At 40.3% G+C, this 20,715-nt stretch overlaps 1 protein-coding gene across 3 annotated transcripts in view; it reads left to right on the top strand.

Moving 5' to 3' along the window:
• Ptar1 (protein prenyltransferase alpha subunit repeat containing 1) overlaps positions 1-17,745 on the top strand; it is a 33,965-nt gene extending 16,220 nt beyond the window's left edge. Inside the window, exons 4-7 of one of the 3 annotated variants that reach the window (XM_052188244.1) lie at positions 1,781-1,885; positions 4,072-4,285; positions 14,540-14,829; positions 16,753-17,745. In XM_052188244.1, the coding sequence (XP_052044204.1) occupies positions 1,781-1,885; positions 4,072-4,285; positions 14,540-14,829; positions 16,753-17,095 (952 nt within the window). In that variant the 3' untranslated portion in view covers positions 17,096-17,745. Of the gene's footprint in view, positions 1-1,780; positions 1,886-4,071; positions 4,286-11,879; positions 13,680-14,539; positions 14,830-16,752 lie in introns of those variants that run through there. The other 2 variants (XM_052188256.1, XM_052188250.1) reach the window with 2 other exon arrangements.
• The last annotated feature ends 2,970 nt before the right edge of the window (positions 17,746-20,715 follow it).

Genomic DNA, 20,715 nt, shown 5'->3' with positions numbered 1-20,715 from the left:
CAATTCAGACGAAAAACATTTTTATTGAAGTTTTGTTTTGTTTTTCAGCTAAAGAACAAAAATGTGTATATTGGTTTAAATCAACTGGTATTTCATTAGACTCAAAGAAAATTTTTTAAAAGAAAGAATATGAATGATAAGTAAAAGTGAAGTCTGTTGAATATTTTTCTGAATTTAAAATTTTCCAACAGGACAGAGCCATACAAATTATAATTCTTTATGATTAGAGATTACTTAAATTATATATTACTTAAATTTCTGTTTATTGAGTTTTGTATTTATGACTGATTTTTAAGAGTTTAGTAACATCTATTATTGACATTTCTGAGATGTCTAAATAAGAACGATGGTTCTGCCACTTTGAGTAAGTTCCTGAGCCTCCACACTTCATTTTTTCACATCTGTAAAATGTAGATATTTGGTTGACCCATATGAAACCCTTTTTTAGCCTATCAGAACCAGTTGGATCTGGCACTTATGTTTTCAGTAATAGGAACTGGACCTACTGGAGAAATGACGGACTCAAAGACCAAGGCAGGAAGTATGCAGGGTGGGCCTGAGAGTGTTAGAGCCAGAATGTACAACAAAGTGAACTATGAAAAATAAAATAAAATACAGTAGGGGTTGCTAAAGGGTGGAGGAACAGGCTGAGAGAACTTCTGGAAGCAAAAGCTAGAAGGATTTGAGAAGAAAAATACATACAGTGGTCCCTATTTGTCCTAGGAAGATATGCCCCGAGGGCCCCCCCCCCCCCCCCCCCCCCCCCCGTACCTTCAGACCTACCCCATAACTCCTGTCTGTATACAGCATGAATCATATAGTATGAGATTTCATCAGGTGCTCGGGGCCACCTAGCATTTAACATTTAGGGATTATTTCTAAAATTTACCATTTAAAATGTCCAAACCATGGTTGACTCTTGTCTTAGTCAAGTTTTTATTGCTGTGATAAAACTCATGACCCAAATCAACTCAGAGACAAAAGGGCTTATCTCAGCTTAGAAGTCTCAGGTCACATGGCCCAAATCAACTCAGAGAGAAAAGGATTTTTATCTGCTTAGAAGTCTCGGGTCACATACACTTCAGTGAGGGAAGTCAGGGCAGGAGCTCAAGGAAGGAACCTGGAGGCAGGAATTGAAGCTGAAGAAGTGGAAGAGCACAGCTTCCTGGCTTGCTTCCCGTGCTTGCTCAGCCCACTCTCATATATAACTCAGGACCAAGGGTACCACAGCCCACAGGAGGCTGGCCCTCCCATATCATTAATCAAAACAAAACAAAGCAAAATGCCCCACGAATTTGCCCATCCACCAGTTTACTGCTGACTTTTTTTCTCACTTTTGAAACCTCTTCCCAGATGACCGTAGCTTTTGCCAAGTTGCCAAATAATCTACCCCACATGATATATCTGAAGCAATAATTTTTAAACTTTAATATGGTTTACTCATATCATTTCTGGTTTAGTTTCTCTGGAATGAGACATAGCTAACTGTATATCTATTGTGTTACAGAGGATGCCTATGTGGGGACACAACCCCAGATCTCCCCCGCTCTTAGCACTTGAGATTACAGGCTCCTGCTGTGGCCTGATCTTTATGGAGGTTCTGGGGATCAAGCTCAAGCCCTCACACTCACACAGGAAGCACTTTGCCGACTGAACCCTTTCCTAGGCCTCTCTTTTTTGATGTCTGTTCTTTAATAATTTTTGGTGATTCACCATGAATTTTATTAAAAGCAATAAGGAATGCTTGAATAGAAAAGTAACAGTTTTCTTTTTGTTACAGGAAAGAGCTCATCCTCTCTGGCACTTTAAGTCCAATTAAGGATCTACATCTGGGGAAATTGGCCTTAACTAAGTTTCCCAAGAGTCCAGAGACATGGATTCACAGGTGTGGTTGATAGTTTTGTATTCCTGTGCAGTATTTAAGATCATAGCTTATGAAACATGGTGGTTTGTTTAGAATTTGAATTCTAAAGTCACATTACATACATTTGATTCTAAGGATTATCACTTGCTACCTGAGTGCCCATGGTAGCAAGTTCTTCCAAGTCTGAGTCTTCATGTTCACAAAACATGAGCAATACTCAATCTTGTCTCATTGAGTTCATAGTTCAGTGCTCTTGAAATCCTGAAGACAAGCACTGATACAGTGCCTGGCACATAATAAAAGCTCGCTGATGCTGGCTGCTTTCAGCCATCTGTAACAGTTTGGGAGATTGCATTTAATACTTAACTATAATATAATACATGGGCTTGTGTAAATGAATTATATATTCTAGCTAGTTCGTACGAAAGACAGAAATCTTGGTATGTTATTTATAAACTGTAAGCCTAGATTCAGCAGATTCTATGCTGTTCTCATCTGTAGCCAAACCATAGTCCTCTTGTTACTTGCTGCTTGAGTCTTGTCCAGGCTGGTTTGCTCCATCAGTCTGTCCGAAGGGGGCGTTTCTCTCAGCCACATGCTCCTGGTCCGCCCTGTCTAATGGAGACCTCCTGCTGTCTCCATCTTCTCTCTCCTTCTTCCCATGGTCTCTCCCAGGACCCCTCACTTGATTTCTCAGGTCCTACCTGAAAAATCTCTCTCTGCTGCCAAGTCACAGGCTTTAGCCTTTTATTCACCAACGCTTTACACTGGGAAGCAAGGTCCACACAACAAAGACCACTGCATGTGAGGGTGTGTGTGCCCTGCTGGATGACAACCAGATCTTTAGATTTTAGAATTCAGGATTTGCATACCCAGCAACAGACCAACCCCCTATAAGCTTGAGTTCCTGGTAAGCATGGTGGTCTAGTGGGTGAGATGATTAAAAATAAATTTTAAAGACGCTAAAGATAACTGAGGTGATTGGCATTTGGACTAAATGAAAAGCTATTAAACGCATAAATGCAAAGAGCTTCTTTAGGGTGGGGCTCGGAGACAGCCAGGATACAAGGAAAGACTCTGAAAGTGTGTTAATTGGGAAACACGCTTTTCTGAGGTCTCATGTAACTCCTCTCTCTTCGATAAACTACAGTAGTGTGGCCTGCAGGTTTGGAGAAGTCATTCTCAGTCAGTTTGTCCTCCTTACACCTCAGACATTTCTGTCATGAACACTGTTGGGTTCTTGGGCAGGTTTGAAGCATCACAGCTGTAACCTTGGGCTAGCATTGTGAGTGGTCTCTTACCAAAACACAGTTAGTTGTATTTTCTTCCTTACCAAAAATTGGATGGTGTGCCTTAGAGAGCCATGTGCTAGTGTTGGGGTGAAGAGGGGAGGAGGGGTGGTGCCTAAGGAAACTATTAAATACACATCTCAGTGACTGGGGAGGAGATCTGTAGCTTAAAAGCAAAACTGTTTTGTTATGAAACTTCATTGTTTAACAGTGACATGAATTTTCTTACTCATTTTTCTGTACCTATAGGTTTGAAATTTTTCAGTCGAAAAGTATGCTTCCATAAAATTATAGACTGATTTGAAACCTTTTCTGTTGCTTTTGACTGAAATGTATGCTGATGCAAAATATACATAGACAAAAGGAAAATCTGTGGTTAAGCACATTGCAAACCTTGATGCTTCACTATATATTTTTTTTACATTTTATGCTGAAATATAGAAATTTTGCTTAATGGAAGCTATCAAAACAGAGCCCTTTGTTTGCAAACAAATGCAGGAGAGGCGTGCACACATAACGGACACATGAGTTAGCTGCCTCCTCACTGTACCCTCAGCCCTGTGCCCAACACACACACACACACACACATGCACAGGTGCACACACGCACACAGCCACACTGGCTCCCTCTATATTTCTTGGTCCAGTGGAGTTTGGAAGTTGACATTTTGGAACTGATGACTTCTTTTTGACAGATTTTAAGTTTTAGAAAAGTTTCCCTTTTCTGTCTGTCATTCTCATGCCCCTCTTCTGGCCTACACTGTTAAGTTGACTTATATTCCAGAGCACAGCAGCAGAAGCCCCTAGATATCCCCGTATTCGAGCTTATAGATTGGTTCTGTACTACCTGTACATGGAAACTAGTTTTCCTCTCTCACCCATGTTCTTCCCTCTTCTTTCCCCTGTGCTATATTAATAGACGCTGGGTGCTGCAGCAGCTAAGTCAGGAAACGTCCCTGCCTTCCTCTGTGGCCAAAGGAAGCTTAAGTGCAGTTCCTGCAGAGAGGACGCAGCGGATAATACAGGAAGAGATGGAAGTCTGCAGTGAAGCAGCAGGGAGATATCCCAGCAACTATAATGCCTGGTCTCATCGCATCTGGGTTTTACAGAATGTGGCCAAGCTGGATCTGAAGGTAGGAATATTATTCATTGCCCATGGCCAGTGCTGCCCATCTACCCTTTAAATCTCGGGAGTAATTTAATCCTGAAAGTAATGTTCCAGCAGCCCCAGAGGATCAAGGCAGTTGTGGTTTCCCGAGAAATCCTCATAATTACAGAAGGGTTTGCATCTCCCACTGGTACAGCTTGAGACATTGGTAAAGGAAATATGTTGGTAGACCAAAGGCATAAAGAACCCAATATAAAGGGTCAGTACAACTCACTAAGATTACTAAACTACTGAGAATTGAAATTATCTCATGGTATTCTCTGGACACATGTCGACGAACTGAAATAGCAGGTTCAGATTCATATCCTTTGTTCCCAGGAAAGGAGAGGGCAGGGACAGACTTGGAAAAAAGCCTATAAATCACCTGGGTTCCCAAGGTCTCTGCAGGTCAGACTCAGGTGACATTTCCATAGGTCAGTGTGGCTTTCCCCTCTCACAGCATTTTTTTTCCCTTTAGAAATGGAAAGATGGAAGTTTCTGGTGAATTTTGAGACTTAGACATAGCTATACTTGGATCATTCGGAACATTTAGTACTTATCAGTCAGAGCGAGAGCCCCTATGTTCCTTTTTCTGTTACAAAATCATCTCCATTTTTCCTTTGTTGTGTATGGTGTTAGGATTCCATAACAATGTATGGTTCTTTTCTAAAAGCTTCCTGGGGTTGGGGCAATTGAAAGAGGTGATGTTGAAGGTCAGCGCATTCCAAGAGAGCGGCCTGCCGTGCTTCACCAGCTATGGCCACTCTTCAAAGTTCCCTCTTCCTAGTTTCCTAGTCTTTCAGGGTAATTGTAGTTTTTACTTCCAAGGGAATTTAAGCCGACAGAGGAGAGTAGACCTCTCTATCTCTATTCATGGCTCTGAGTTTAGGAGGGAGCTACCCAAAGGGGCAGACATGGCGGACACACTTAGCATTGCATCAGCCTGGTTCATATTGACCCCTAAGTGGTAAGTAGTCCTTTGAGATTTTAGTTTTAAAGTGAAGACTATCTTGATGTTAGTGTGAGGATTGCCTGAGTCACTGTGCTGAACATTCTGGGTTTCTTTCCTTTTTTTTTTTTTTTTTTTTGGTTTTTTCAAGACAGGGTTTCTCTGTATAGCCCTGGCTGTCCTGGAACTCACTCTGTAGACCAGGCTGGCCTCGAACTCAGAAATCTGCCTGCCTCTGCCTCCCAAGTGCTGGGATTACAGGCGTGCGCCACCCCCGCCCGGCTAACCTGGGTTTCTTTCACACAGGTTTCTTTCTCTGTCCTACCAATAAAAAGATTAGGCGAAATGAGCTGCAGCCACCTTCATCAGCTTAGCCCTTATGAGAAATGCTCCTGGGCTGTCATTCCCAGCTGCTGGTGCTAGACTGGTACTTTCTACCAGATGAGCTCTATTTGAGAGAGCCAACCACCAGTTAGAAAGTAGCATAACTCTTGGAGAGTCTGGGGAGCTCCAAGTCCAGTGGAAGCACCAGAAGTGGTTTGGTAGAAATAGCTTCTGAGAGCAGAGATGTACAGGTCGTGTGGTTAATGTCAGGGATACTGACTACTGCAGGTCTTCATCTCTGCTCTGCAGAATGATAGTGCGGTGGAAGCCTGGGACTTGGGAATGAAAGGTCAGTGAGATGACATGTGACAGGAAACTTGCCTGCTAGTCCTGGACCCTTTCAGAGCACATTCTCATAACATCAGAAGTAATGCACCAAGGAGAAGGTCTTGGTTATCTGAGGCCATCTTATATTAAAATACATAGCTAATTGATGAGATTTTGACTCAGCTCTCTGGGTCTACTGCTGTGCTCACATCTTGTCTGCTTCCCTGAGCTGTCTTAGGAGGACTTGCTGAGCCTCCCGTCACTGACACCGCTCCTCTAGCATTGCTTGCTCTTTATTTGTTTCAGTAAAATGTACTGAAATTTTTTAAAGCCTGTTTCTGTTGTTCTAAGCCTCCAGACTTTGTACTTTATCTCTGAGAAGTTGTAGTTAACAAAAATACCTGTTGTCTGGACCAACTTAGAAGTGTATTTCACTCAGAGTGTGCTGGTATACACTTGGGTTCACAGCTCCTCAATGGGAGGCAGGAGGACCAGCAAGGGAATGGAATTTGGGCTACAGAGTGAACTCAGAGCCACTGTGGATGGGCAACTTAGTGAAGTATCATCTCAAAGTAGAAGTGAGTAGATCAGAGAAGACATGGCTGAGTAGTACAGCACTGGATTCAAACACCAGAACTGCAAAAAAAGAAATAGACATTTACCAACAAAGGACATACACACAAGCTAGCAACACTGCAAGTGTAGAAAGTTAATAGTATCTTGCCGTGCTAGTGAGAGAATGAGTCAGAGAATTTCTGTTCATGAACTTCATCTCATTTAATAAAACAATGACAGAGACAATGTGTATGGCATAGTTAAGGTGCCTCTCTGTGGGCATGCAGACCTAATTTGTATTCTAGCTGGTCTTCCAATTTGCTGTGTAGCCTCGAGAAACCTCCCCAGCTTCCCTCACCCTTATTTTCCTGCCCCTGAAAAGAGTGTAATGTTAATTCCTCAACAGCAGTCCCATGAACTACTGATTGTCATAGTGTTCTTACTTGGTACTCAGTGCTGGCTATTAAATAGAAGGTTTGATATAGTAAAGTAGCATTTACTATTGTAAAACATTAGAAAGACTTGCCCTCTGAAGTGAGGGATTCGTTAACATTATAGTCCATCACAAACTGGAGTGTTTTAATCTACGGAGGATCATTCTTTATTAGACAATTTAAAGAAAAATGTTTATAGTAGGTTATTGGAATAAAACTAAATATAGTGTAGACTTTACACAGCTTTAGTACATTAACGTTTTAATGAGACAACAGATTCTTTTGAATGGTTGGACAGTGGCTGGGCTGTTGTAAATGGCCACCATGTGTTTATATACATACATTGTGCCATTATGGTTTGCTTTATGTGTTTCTTTTTAATAATAAATATAATAGTTTTTTAGTCATGAAGAAAGATGAAAGAATAATGATGAGTAATGGTGCTATGGAGTAGAAACACGGCATTTTATGTTTTATGTTTAAAACATTTTTGTTTTAATAACATTATTTTGTTTAAATAAACATTTTTGTAAATGTTACAAATTATTGTTGAGGAAAATGATCCAGATAAAGCAAAATTTATTGTGACTAGCCAACTAAAGATTGACTATCATTCCATTTGAAAAAAATAGAAATGAACAAATGTCTAATAAAGACACAAAAGACATTGTCATCGTTAACAAAGGAGAGACATGCAAATCATGGCCACAGCGAGTGAAACATTGCTTCAAACCAACTAGAATGGCTATAGTAATGGCAGATAGTAGCAAGTGTCAGTGAGGATTTAGAAAGGGGGTCCTTAATATGGCTTGTAGGAATATAATCTGGTGCCATCAACTATGGAAAACAGCTTAGCATTAAAAAAGAGAAAATCGTAGAATTACAGTATATGGGAGGGATCAGGTATAGCTAAAACTAGTAGATTGTACTCTTGGTAGAAAAAGAATGGTTCTTTATGCCTCTGGAGAACCATAGGTTGTTCCTACTACACCATGTGTGAGTGAGGGTGTTCATAGCCCCAGACTAATGACAGCTCAGATGCATATTGAATGAGAAAAGGAAAGCCCAAGGTGACGGACAGCTCAGTGGACTGCTGACTGTAATAAAGAATGAAATACTGGAACTCTATGTGATGTAAGTGAATCTGAAAACCTGATTAAAAGTAACCAGATTCAAGATCAGACCATATGATCATTTCCTTGATAAGTTCAGATAGTCAAAGATTATTGAATGCCCAAGACTAGTTGGGGGATGGGAAATTATTCCCCTGGTAATGGGGGCCTTTTTTGCAGGTGTGTGTATGTAAAAAAACACTTGAAATCAGCAAGTAATGCTAACACGGTTCTGAATATGCAAAAAATGTATAACTTTGATTAGAAAAGAAAAGCTTACAAAACAGCTAAAAAATTAAGCAGACACTGTGGCATTAGATATTTAATTATGTTAAGTAATTAAAATACAGGACTTTTTAAAAAAAATAAACTGGGTAATGATAAAAATATATAAACTCCAGAAATAATTCTTAGTATATATAATTATGTGAAGTTTCCATTAATGCTAAATATGACATGCTACATAGAAAAAAAAGAATTTTTGCTCAGTTTGTGATAACTAATAAAATTTGGACTGACTTTTTAGAAAATAATTAAGTTAGATTTTTTTATTTTTTTTAGGAATAAACTGAACTAAAATAGATTTATAAAAATCTGAGAATAAAATAGAGACCTTGAGCATGGTATGCTAGGTAAAAATAAACCATGTAAATGTTGTATAATCTCACTTTATGTGGAATCTAAGATAGATTGAATTCACTGGGAACCAAGTAGAATGATAGTTGGAAAAGTTGAGGAAGTGATAAAGAAAGGGGAGTTTACTTAGGTGGAATGAATAGGCCCTAAAGACCTCAGACAGCTTAGTGTCCAGAATAATAATATCTTATGTAGGGTAAGAAGCAATTGCTTAGTGATCGCTCAGGGGTGAAGAGCGCTCACTGCTCTAACAGGACTGGAGTTTGTTTCTCAGTACCCACGTAGTGGCTCATTAACACCAATTGGCCTTTAACACCAATTCCTAGGGATCTGACATCCTCTTCTGACTTCCACAGGCACAAGATTCATACATGCAAACAAAACACTCAGACACAAAAATCAATACATTTTAAAAGAAAAGTATCATTCATATATATAAAACTTGCTGCAGGGATATCTTAAATAATCTCATGATTTAAAAAAAATAATAACTTGCCGGGCAGTGGTGGTGCACCCCTTTAATCCCAGCACTTGGGAGGCAGAGGCGGGTAGCTTTCTGAGTTTGAGGATAGCCTGGTCTACAGAGTGAGTTCCAGGACAGCCAGGGCTACACAGAGAAACCCTGTCTCGAAACACAAAACAAAACAAAAAACAAACAAACAAAAGAGATAACTCTGTGAGATAATTAGCTTGGTTTTTATAATCCCTCAATGTATACATGCTTATGATTACATTGTATATCACAAGTGTATACATTTTTAATCAATTACTTGTAGGCTTAGAGTTTTCAAAGCCTACTTTAATTATGCTACTTTAGCACTCCAGCCTCTCTTCTAGACTCCTGCCTACCAGAAGTAGGGGTAAAGAAATGTTAATAAAATATGGAGGTTGTGGGCCAATTTAAAACTAGTTCTTTGGGGTGATTCCAATCTTCTTTGTCAAGAGTCCAGTCCACTAGCAAAACACCAAACACAAATCAGCAGTGGCAGTCTAGTCCACTCAGCAATCACCAAACACAAATCAGTAGCAGCAGCTCATCCAGAAGCAACGGGGAGGCTCTGCTGATCAGCACAGGAGTCCATGGAAGCTACATGAAGTAGCTGGGATACCACCAGATGTTCTTTGCTATGCTTCTCTATACAAAGTCACAACAAACAAAGATGAGTGAAGAAAGTAAGGTGAACAATGCAAGAGTGTAGTCAGCAAAGACCAGCATAGGCAAAGCCCAGTGAAGACCAGGAGAGATTTGAAAGATGAACCAATGCAAAAGCATCATCCACTAGTCTTAGAATAGCAGAGTTGTAGACAGAAGAATTGCCAAAGATAAATAAATGTTGGCCTCTCCACAGACTCCATACCCTATCGCTGCCTTCCTCAAAGTACTGGTGCCAGGCTGGACTCTGGCAACAAAGATAACTTTGTAAGACTGATGACAAATATTATAACATGCCCTCTTGAAAGGCTGTACCATTTAGCTTCCTGAATAGGAAGTTGGATTTGCACATGGTGACTTGTATGTGAGTACAAATAAGGGAATAGTTAGATAGATGCTCGTCTTGAGGATGAACTGCCGGGTGATAGTGAAAGGTGCCGTCGCAGAATGTTATTTCAGGAGCAGTGTCCTATTGACCAGTGTCTCTTGTTACTGTGACCAGACCCCTATAAGAAGAAACATGTGGGAGGAGGGGTTTGACTTACAGCTTTGAGGGGACATGGTCCATCATGGCAGAAGGAGCATGAGGCAGCTGGCTACATTGAGTCCTCAGTCAGCCGTAGAGCAAGGTGAATGCCGCTTTTCAGCATTGAGGATGGTCTGCCCTTAGTTAAATAATTGTAGAAAGACCCACATAGATATACCCAGAAGTCTACTCCACATTGATTGCAGATCCAGCTAAGTTAACACTGAAGATTAGCCATCACTAGCGCACTTAAAATTTAAGCAGAATAGAATTGGTTCAAAAGTTATCTCCCAGTGGATTAATGTGCAATATGGGTTTTTTTTTTCATTCTTCCATATCATTACTGTTTCTATAATGATCATTTTTTACCACTGTCTTAGTTAAAGTTCAGTTTATTTTACCTTAAAACTCTCAGGTCATACTCTATCACCATATGAAGTCAGGGCAGGGACTCAGGCAGACGCTGTACAGGAACACTGCTATTCAGCCTGTCCTCTTACACCATCCAAAGGCTCTGCCCCCATGGGATGGGACTACTGCCCCCATGGGATGGGACTACTGCCCCCATGGGATGGGACTACTGCCCCCATGGGATGGGACTACTGCTCCCATAGGATGGGACTGCCACATCAATCATTAACCAAGACAAGGGCCCATTTGTCTATGGGCCAGTATTATGGAGGAATTTCCTTAATTAAGATTCATTCTTCTTAAATGACTCTAGTTTGTATCATGTTGACAAGAACCTAACCAGGATAATCACTTCTATAATCAGAGAAAAGGTTTCTAGAAAAGTATACAACTGCTGGCATGGGTGTTGTCATACTTTGTTCTAGACCAATCAACTCCTCTGTTCTATAGCCTGCTGCTATGTTTATGTGTTCTTCTTTTTACATGGAAGTTGGAAAAGAGTAGGGACACTTAATGTGTATTCTACAAAGGCGCTCATCTTGTCAGCACCTGACCTTGAAGCCATTCCTCTGTGTTTTTAAAGTCATCTACAAGTAATTCCTGTCTTTGCTGTTAAATCATTGCCTATATACCATTTTATTCTAGTAAAAAAAAAAATACCCTAAAATAAGAAAATGCTCTGAAATTTCTGGTTTGTTATATTACTTAATATGTATCCTTACACATAGAAAAAAGAATAGCATAGGTTGTGTTTCCTTAAGAAGTCTTAAGCTGGGAAACATTCATGCATATATGTGTATGTAGAGGCCAGAGGTTGATTTGGGGGTCTTTCCACCACCCCCATGATATGTGCATGCTTGCCTGTGTACACCAGAGCAAACAGGTAAGCAGCTTTGTCTGTTGATCTTTCTCTCAATTACCTTACTACAGAATGTTGTGATCATAAAAAGAGAAGAGAAAGAGGTTTAGAGAATATGGTATATGGTGGTGTGGGGGAAGGGGGTGCCCCAGCGGACCCGTGCCGAGGCATACCTGCCCCCAAGGGACCAGACCAACATGGTATAGAATAGAATTTATTCAGGGCAGAGGATGGGAGTAACTCCATATACCACATTCTCTCAAACCTCTTTCTCTTTTTATGATCACAACACAGGATCTCCCACTGGACCAGAAACTCACCCTCCTGGCTAACTGGCCAGCCAGTAAGTTCTTGGCATCTACCTATTACAGGCATATGTAGCCATGCCTGGCTTTCTCCACAGACACTGGGAGTTTGAATTCAGGTCATCATGCTCATGGAACAAATGCTTTTCCATTGAGACATCTACCCAGCCCCTACTTTTTTGAGATAAGGCTCACACTGGACCTCAAGTGTCTAGTCTTAACTGGCCAGCAAACCTCTGTGATCCCCTGCCTTTACCTCCCTGTCTGGGGTCTGTGCTTAGGTCTTCATGCTTGTGTGGCAAGTACTTCACCAACCGAGCCATCTCCAGCCCAGTTAAGAATGGTTTTAAAATAACTAAATTGGTCTTACTGAAAAACTTTCATCTATGTGTTGTATTTGCCTCAAATTAAGCAATAAATTAAATCTTTTTTAATATAGAAAAATATGTAGTCAGAAATAATCTAAAAGTTTTCCACATTATATACATTCAGTTTAGATAGCTGTGGTATTAGCAGTCTATATTGAGAAGCCACACTAAAAGAAAAAAGCCTCTAAAGACAAATAACTGTCCTATAGACAGTGGGCTGATTCCTAAAAATAATAATAATCTTAATGATATTTTTAAGATAGAGGTTCAAGTAGAAATGGCTGTAGGTTTACCCAATGTTTTTCTTGGAGACTTATCAGCTATAGCTTTGTAAATGAATATAGTGGCGATGATTGAACCCCTCAGAACTTAAAGATCCAGCCCCCGAAGGCTAAGGCAGAAAGATCTGTGTTCCAGACCAGGCTGGACTATGGCACCAGACTGGTCCTGTCTCAACAAAAGTAAAATTTAAAAGAGTAAATAAAACCTTAAAGAAGATACAAAAAACATTTAAATGTATACTTTTCCCATATAGGCCAGTAATCTTCGTCTTTTATACTTGCCCCCAGCTTCATTAAATTTCTAATTCATACACCAAATATTTGTAATCTACTCTGATGTTAATGGACAGAAGAGAATGGAAGCATCAGTTGGGCTGGATAAGTATCCTGTACCAATTTGTTGTTATATTAAAAACTGAAACATTCTTAAAATTCTGTGATAATGAAGACAGCTGCAACTGTTGTTTATGTGATATGTACAAGTACTATGAGGTTCCGAGGGAAAGATTACGTATGCAACGGAAAAGATAAGTGAGGTGTGGGAATCAGTCAGTGCTGGAAAACCGGTGCCTGGAATCCTGAAGCGGGTCAAGTCATTTGGGATGGCGTGGTCTATAGTGGTCTCTGCTCACGGGTGTGTGGTCCTCTCCTTAGCTCAGCTGAGTACCTTGTTCTAGAAGCCAGGCGTGATGGCTCTCAACTGACTCACCTGTCACCACTTATGAAGCCGAGGAGGGAGGACCCTGCAGGTTGGGGCCACTCTGGGCTACATAGAGAGTTCCAGAAGTCTAAACTACAGAGTGAGACCCTGTCTCAACATATTCATTAATGCATTATTCATTTAATGCATTGCTTTGTAATATAATGTTTTAAATACTTTAGAACTGAAGTGGATCTTACAGGATCATTATCATCACCATTGAGAGGAGTTTGAAGCAAACAATGACAGTTGTGAGCTCTGGGCAGTTCTTTTGTTTGTGCATCAGTTTGTGCGTACCTTTAGATTTATCAGGTGGGACCAAACAGTCTCTGCCTTTATGGCATTTATTGTGAAAAGTAGTTACTTTGAGTCTCTTACTGAAAGTATAGTGCATATTTGTACAAGTTGAATATAAGAAGTATTAAATGTAATAAGAATTAAAACAGATGCTGGAAAGAACCCAGGTATCCCTCAACAGAAGAGTGGATGCAAAAAATGTGGTATATCTACACAATGGAGTACTATTCAGCCATTAGAAACAATGAATTCATGAAATTCTTAGGCAAATGGATGGAGCTAGAGAACATCTTACTAAGTGAGGTAACCCAGACTCAAAAGGTGAATCATGGTATGCACTCACTAATAAGTGGATATTAACCTAGAAAACTGGAATACCCAAAACATAATCCACACATCAAATGAGGTACAAGAAGAAAGGAGGAGTGGCCCCTTGTTCTGGAAAGACTCAGTGAAGCAGTATTCGGCAAAACCAAAACGGGGAAGTGGGAAGGGGTGGGTGGGAGGACAGGGGAAGAGAAAGGGACTTATGGGACTTTTGGGGAGTGGGGGGCTAGAAAAGGGGAAATCATTTGAAATGTAAATAGAAAATTATATCGAATAAAAAAAAAGAACAAAGACAAAAAAAAGAATTAAAAACCACCTCTGAATTTATATTATGTATTTTGCCTTCTGCAACAGTATTATTTGTAAATAAATACCTAAAAATTCATTAATTTGGAATTTGTTTTTGTTTGTTTGTTTGGGTTTTGTTGTTTTTGGTTTTTGGTGGTAGTGGTTGTGGTGATGGTTATCCACAGTGTGGTAAGGTGACGGGAAAGAATAGTGAGTCTGTAAACTCTGTGCTCAAAAAAAAAGTCCTTTTTGCCTTATAAAGAGGGAAGTGAGCTGGCTAGCTGCACTCTGCTTCCAGGAGAGCATCATGCAGGATGCTGAACACTGCTGGTGAAAAAGGAAAAGCCTTTGTGAATGTTCTTCTCACTTCCCTTTTTCTTCCTACAAGATCCTTCTTGATGAACTATCTTCTACTAAACACTGGGCGTCCATGCATGTTTCAGACCACAGTGGATTTCACTACCGCCAGTTCTTGCTGAAGTCGTTGATTAGCCAGACTACGACAGACAGTGCTGTGCCGCAGCGCAGCTCTTTGAAAAGTGACGCAAAAGATGAAGCTGCAGCAGCTTCAGCAGAGGAGCCCAGTGTGAGTCTCCCCCGGCTCCTAGAAGAGGAAGTGGGATTCTGCACAGATCTTATTGATTCCTATCCAGGACATGAAACCCTTTGGTGTCACAGGTAAGAAAGAGGAAACCCATTTCTTGTAATTAGCTGGCTGTGTCCATGTGAGGCTGTGGAACCTGATGTATCTGCCTTCTGTCTGTGTGTGTGAATGTGGTCATCTGATTGTAGACTTTTCCTGGCTGAGTGAGGAAGGGCTTTGTTCATCATCACCACCATTGTCCTTGTTAACACGAGGTTCTCACATCTCTGCCTGTGGTTTAGGTTCACCCATAACTACACAACAGAATGACTTGTGTTACTTCCAACACAGAATAGAAACAATAGAAAACATAAAAATGTTTCATAACTTTTTGAGGATCCTGACATTAGCATATCCTGGATAGAATGCTACCTACCATGTGTTTCTAAGAAAAGTAAAACGTTCCAGATCATTTTAATATAGGCAGGATCAAAACTAATGATTAGATCATGGGATATAAGTAAGCTTTATCTTTGCCCCTACTCTAGTGATCTTCAAATTAATTAAGTATAATAACAAATAGGCCATCAATTTTATTAACCTGGATTTTGAGTCATTTGACATTATAAAGTTCATGTTGGAATGAAGTCCAGGTGAGCTAACGCATTGCTTCAGTTATTTTGGGTCTTTATTTGGAAGTATCTCTATCTTTACAAGTCCAAAGCCTGCTTTAGTCATAGGATTCTGTTTAAAACAAAAGACTTGTCTTTGCTAGTCAAGAATAAAGATTGTAAAAAGTGTATTTTCTAAGTCAACTGAGTCCTCACACCTTTCTCCAGTCTAATCTTTCTCATGGCTGCTTAGTCTGTTAGCTGCCCATCCACACTAAGTACATTCAGAAGGCAGAAGTTATCTTTCATTTTTTAGAGCATTCAAGAGTAGACAGTGGCCTTTTCTTTCCAGAGCAAAGCATTCTGATTGTACGGTTTTAGGAAAGACAGGACGTGAGACTCTTGTTTAGAGACTTTGCTGTTGTGTTTTATCTCCTCATCGCAACAGCAAGGCCTTGGGGACTTAAAATGTGGATATTTGAAGCCTTAGCCTTGAATGAATGATGGGGTGTAACAGCTTAGGACCTGTCATATGTCAGGTCACAGTTTGTGTAGTAGGTGTGCACCCTGGGAAAACTGGGTATTATGCAGAGCAATTTTTCATTTTAATAAGCAATTCCAGGCTGTTCCGCGATTGAAAATAGGAATAGTATCTTTTATGTGCTTTGCTCAGAACCCAGCACACCTCTGCTGGATACTGATATGTAAGACTAAAGTGGAAGTTTAGGAGAAATCTTAAATAAGACACCTTGGGTGTATTCTAATTTTAAAAAAAGACTAGGGACTGACGGGCCAGCTCAGCAGGTAAAGGTGCTTGTCAGCTAGCCTGATGCCATGACCTCTGCTCCCTGAACTAGACAAGGAACATGGTGGAAGAGAGAACTGCCTTCTATATCCACACACATCTCTCTCTCTACACACACACACACACACACACACACACACACACGTGCTCCTGCATAAACAAACAAATGCAATAGAGATATCCTCAGAAAGGACTACGTAGAGGCCATGACCTGCATCTGTAGTCTGGAAGGACTATTTACTGTACCTTGTTTTTTAATTGCTTGTAAGATTCTATATCAAGTTTGTATTTTGTTTTATATGATAATTTATGGTGAATACTGATCTTTGACTGTTTCTAATTCATGTTAGAGTTAGAACTGAAAACTCAGTGTGATCCAAGTAAACATTTATTGAAAAGTCTTAGAGCAATGCAATTTTCTCACGCACCAGGCAGGACAAGGGGTGAAACCCTGAGATCTCTGTCAGTTTCTTTTACCCTAGACACTTGTGTGGATTATAAAATGGGTGTGAGCTAGTACTGTACATTAGTAATCACCGTCTTTCACCTGAGAATTTTGAGTTTTCTCATGATTTTTTTCCCACTCCCCTCCCCCATCGCAGGCGGCACATTTTCTACCTTCAACATCACTTAAATGGCAGGTCTCCTCCCTGCTTGACTCCCCGGTCACCTGCAGACTGCTCTGGGGGAGCTTTGAATGACTTGCACCAGATCCCAACAAGCCCTCAACTATCTCAGGCAATGGAAGTGGACGGACTGAGCGACGCTAGCAAGCCAGGCTATTCCCAGGAAACCAAGCGCCTGAAGCGGACCCCAGCTCCAGACTCCCTAGGCCTAGAGATGGAGCACAGGTTTATTGATCAAGTATTGTCCACTTGTCGGAATGTAGAGCAAGCCAGGTATGCCAATGCATACAGGAAATGGCTGGTGACTTTGAGTCAGTGAAAGAGGTGGATTCATCCTAAGAAATTCCCTTTAGTGCAATATTGCTTTTCTTTCTCAACGCCATAGTTGCATGAACTGACTGGCTAACTGTATTCTTCATCTATAGCTTAAAAGTCTATAAGAAACCTTTTGTTTTATTTATTTTGTTAAGAGCCGGCATTCCTTTGGGTATAAGATAATTGTATAGTTCCTTCCTGCTAAGCAGTGTCTTAATTCTTTCTTCCCTCTTTGACCCACGACTCTCCGTCCACGCCTGGGCTTCTCGTTTCTCTCTCGAGATTGGCTCACGTATTTACTGATCTCAGTTCAGTTGCTACCTAGGCAGTGTCTTTAAAAATTGAAAATGTATATTGCAGTTCAGCTTAAGAATATTAATACATATGCAGAAGAACTTGCTCTAATTGCAATTTTGAGAATAAAATGGCTAGATGGGTGGGTGTGAGAATGTCCGCCGCTTCTTTCTCAAGTATGTTCTCCAGTTATCCACTCAGAGAACCAAAGCCAGGAGTGTTGGAATTTATATAGAAAAAAAAAAAATGCTTCCAATGTAATCTATTTTTTAAATGATTATTTAAAAGAAACTAAACTAATTTAAGAGTTTATGTAATTGTAGTACTGAAAAATTATTTTTATTACTAGTTTTGATAGATTGTTTTTACCTCATATTTGGTATATGCCAAAACAACAAGTCAGCCCTTATAAAATAAATTCTTTTTTAAAAAAAAACCCACAAATGCCAGTTTTAGTTATTACTATTTTTTTCTTCTAAAGTCACTCATGAAAGTGGAACATAGAAATGTAGTCCTGTAAAGCTTTTTTTAAAAAGTGAATAAATAAGTTACTGAGGTTATACTGAATAAACTGCAAAGTTTACTGGCAAATCTAGGGAGGAAGACTAGTTTTGAGCATTTAGGTTCAATTTTTACTTTTAAAATGAAACAACACTCTTTGATACTAAATTCATCAGGGATAAGTACCAAAGTCCACACCGTAGCTATATCTCAATAACAAGGGCTGTGCTTTCCAGGTTGGAGAAGTTGGGTGGGAATGGTCCAGTCTCCTTTCGTATTACATCCACCCCTTCAGATGAGCTGTGATGCCTCTGTGTGTACACCTTCTCTTTATCTTTACAGTCCATTCCGTACTTTCCATCACTCACTGGCCCATATTTTTTTCTTGTGTTCTTTTTTTCAGGGATGCCTAAAGAAGCTATTATCACTGTTATAATAGCTTAACACCTACCTATAAACACAGGAAGTATGACTAAGAGGTATCCCTCTCAAATTTCCCTTTAATGGTTGTCTTGGTTAGGGTTTCTACTGCTATACTGAATCGCCATGACCAAAAGCAACTTGGAGAGAAAAGAGTTGATTTTGCTTACACTTGTAGGTAACAAATAGTCCACCACTGCGGGATTCAGGGAAATAATAAATAGGCTGGAGCCTAGAGGCAGGAGCTGATGCAGCGGCCACGAAGGAGTGCTACTTACTGACTTGCTCTATGTCTTGCTCATTCAGCTTTCTTGTTAGTACCCTGGAGCACCAGCCCAAGGCGTGGCCCCGCTCCCAGTGATCTGAGCCCTCTTTCATCAGTCACTAACTAATCCTCTATAGGCTTGTTTACGGCAGGATCTTATGGAGCATTTTCTCAATTGAGGTCCTCACGTCTCAGACGACTCAAGCTAGGGTCAGACTGGCATAACACAAGCTTGCAGATATAAGCCCAGCCATCCTGCTTGTGTGTTCTCCTCTCGTGCTTGGTTATGTGCATTGCAGGTTGAGGGACAGAAGGGAAGGCAAACTTCTCCTGCCTTGCTCTGGCGGAGACTTGTACTTGAGTTAGGCATACTGCATTAGGAGAAAAGAAACAAACTTTTACTTGGGCATCATGGTCTTACTGGGTGGCAGACTGCTGAGCTGGGTGACCCGTAACAAATCAGAAGGAAAATAAATTCTACTGGCTCCAGGAGATAGATCTTGCTCTCTTGTGGCAAAATTGTTTTTACTATCTTATATTATTTAGAAGATAATATACTTGCCATTGTGAACATAATTCTATAGCCTTCTATATATAAAGCATATTTTGAATCATTAAATACCTCGGGTTCTACATAGACCTCTATAGGGAAAACCATTACATGATATGTAGGTCACCTGAGATTGAGAAGTGACACAAATGGCATGCAGCTCCTGAGGCCGGACCCTGTCTTGACTCAGTCTTACCTTTTGTTCTCAGCATCCTTTTTAGTGTCCCAAGTAATAGGGCTTATCTTTGATATAGTATGTGTCAGGACACAAGCATAGGCTATGCCTTATGAACATCAGCTAAGTTTTTATAGCGCTTCATGCCTTTTTATATCTCCTGCTCAGCATCTTGATCATCTAGGTGTCAGCTGCCTTCTTCTAAGGCTCAGCCCACGCCTTCCCAAAGCCACGGAGTCCTCTAATATACTGTGGTTGCATCTTCCAGGTAAAGTTGGAAGTAGGTACTAAAAATGCAAATATCAAAAAGATGCTGTTTCTGTGTGGGTTTTTTTTTTATGCTACAATATTTCTGAAATTAGCATTTTGAAGCGGTCATTCACAGGACTTAGGATTTCCCTGTAACTTTTCCCTAAATGTTTGGCATTCACCCTCACTAGCAGACTACTGTGTCTTTGACCAAATGAATTCGTGCAGTAGAAAAAAAAATATGTCTAATTTAGGGACTTGTTTAGTCATATTCTTCTACACATATGTTGCTGTTAAAAGGCAAAGATGGTTTGCTTGGCGTGTTGCATCTGATTTTACTCCTGTGGATCAAGACAAGTGCTGACACACTGCATGCGGTGAGATAGATCCATGCTCTTCACCACGGCCCCGCCCTACCAGTCTTTGTTTTTAAAGTCTATTTTGGTAATTACATTACCTGATTATATCATATTCTTTGCATATCATAAGGACTTAGTAACAATCTATTAATGATTAATTAGCTCTTTGAAGAAGGGAAAGATTGCTCTTGTTCATAAATGATGGAATAATGATGAGGAAATTAATGAGTTATAAGTGAATGATGTGGGCTAGCTCTGTAATTCTTCTTTTTCTTCTTCTTCTTTTTTTTTTTTTTTTTTTTTTGGTTTTTTGGATTTGGTTTTTTCGAGACAGGGTTTCTCTGTATAGCCTGGCTGTCCTAGAGTTCACTCTGTACATCAGGCTGGCCTTGAACTCAGAAATCCACCTGCCTCTGCCTCCCAGAGTGCTGGGATCACAGGTGTGTGCCACCACCGCCCGGCTAGCTCTGTAATTCTTAAGGAGAGCTCCCATGTGTAAAATCAGTGAGATTTAGATTTGCTGTCTTCATTATCTTGTTTAGATTTGTTAACACTCAACTGTAAGATGGAGCTCTAGAATTCTTTTAGCTGTTCTTTGTCTACACTACAAATTCTCAGTCAATAAGATCCACTTGATAGGAATATTGTTTTCCTTCACTAGATGGTGTTGGAGAGCAGATCTTGCATACAGCACCAAAGGCACATTTGAGCAGCTGGGAGAATTCTTGGGTTTTAGAGAATTGTTGATGTGTATTTGTACAGGAATCATCCTCATCCCAACTTGAGCTGTGGACCGTGTAGGTACTCCTTG

Source organism: Apodemus sylvaticus, chromosome 1 (assembly GCF_947179515.1).
Source record: "Apodemus sylvaticus chromosome 1, mApoSyl1.1, whole genome shotgun sequence".
In the NCBI taxonomy this organism is placed as follows: domain Eukaryota; kingdom Metazoa; phylum Chordata; class Mammalia; order Rodentia; family Muridae; genus Apodemus; species Apodemus sylvaticus.
The sequence above is the reverse complement of the archived record's forward strand: the minus strand, read 5'-3'. Positions and strand labels throughout refer to the sequence as shown.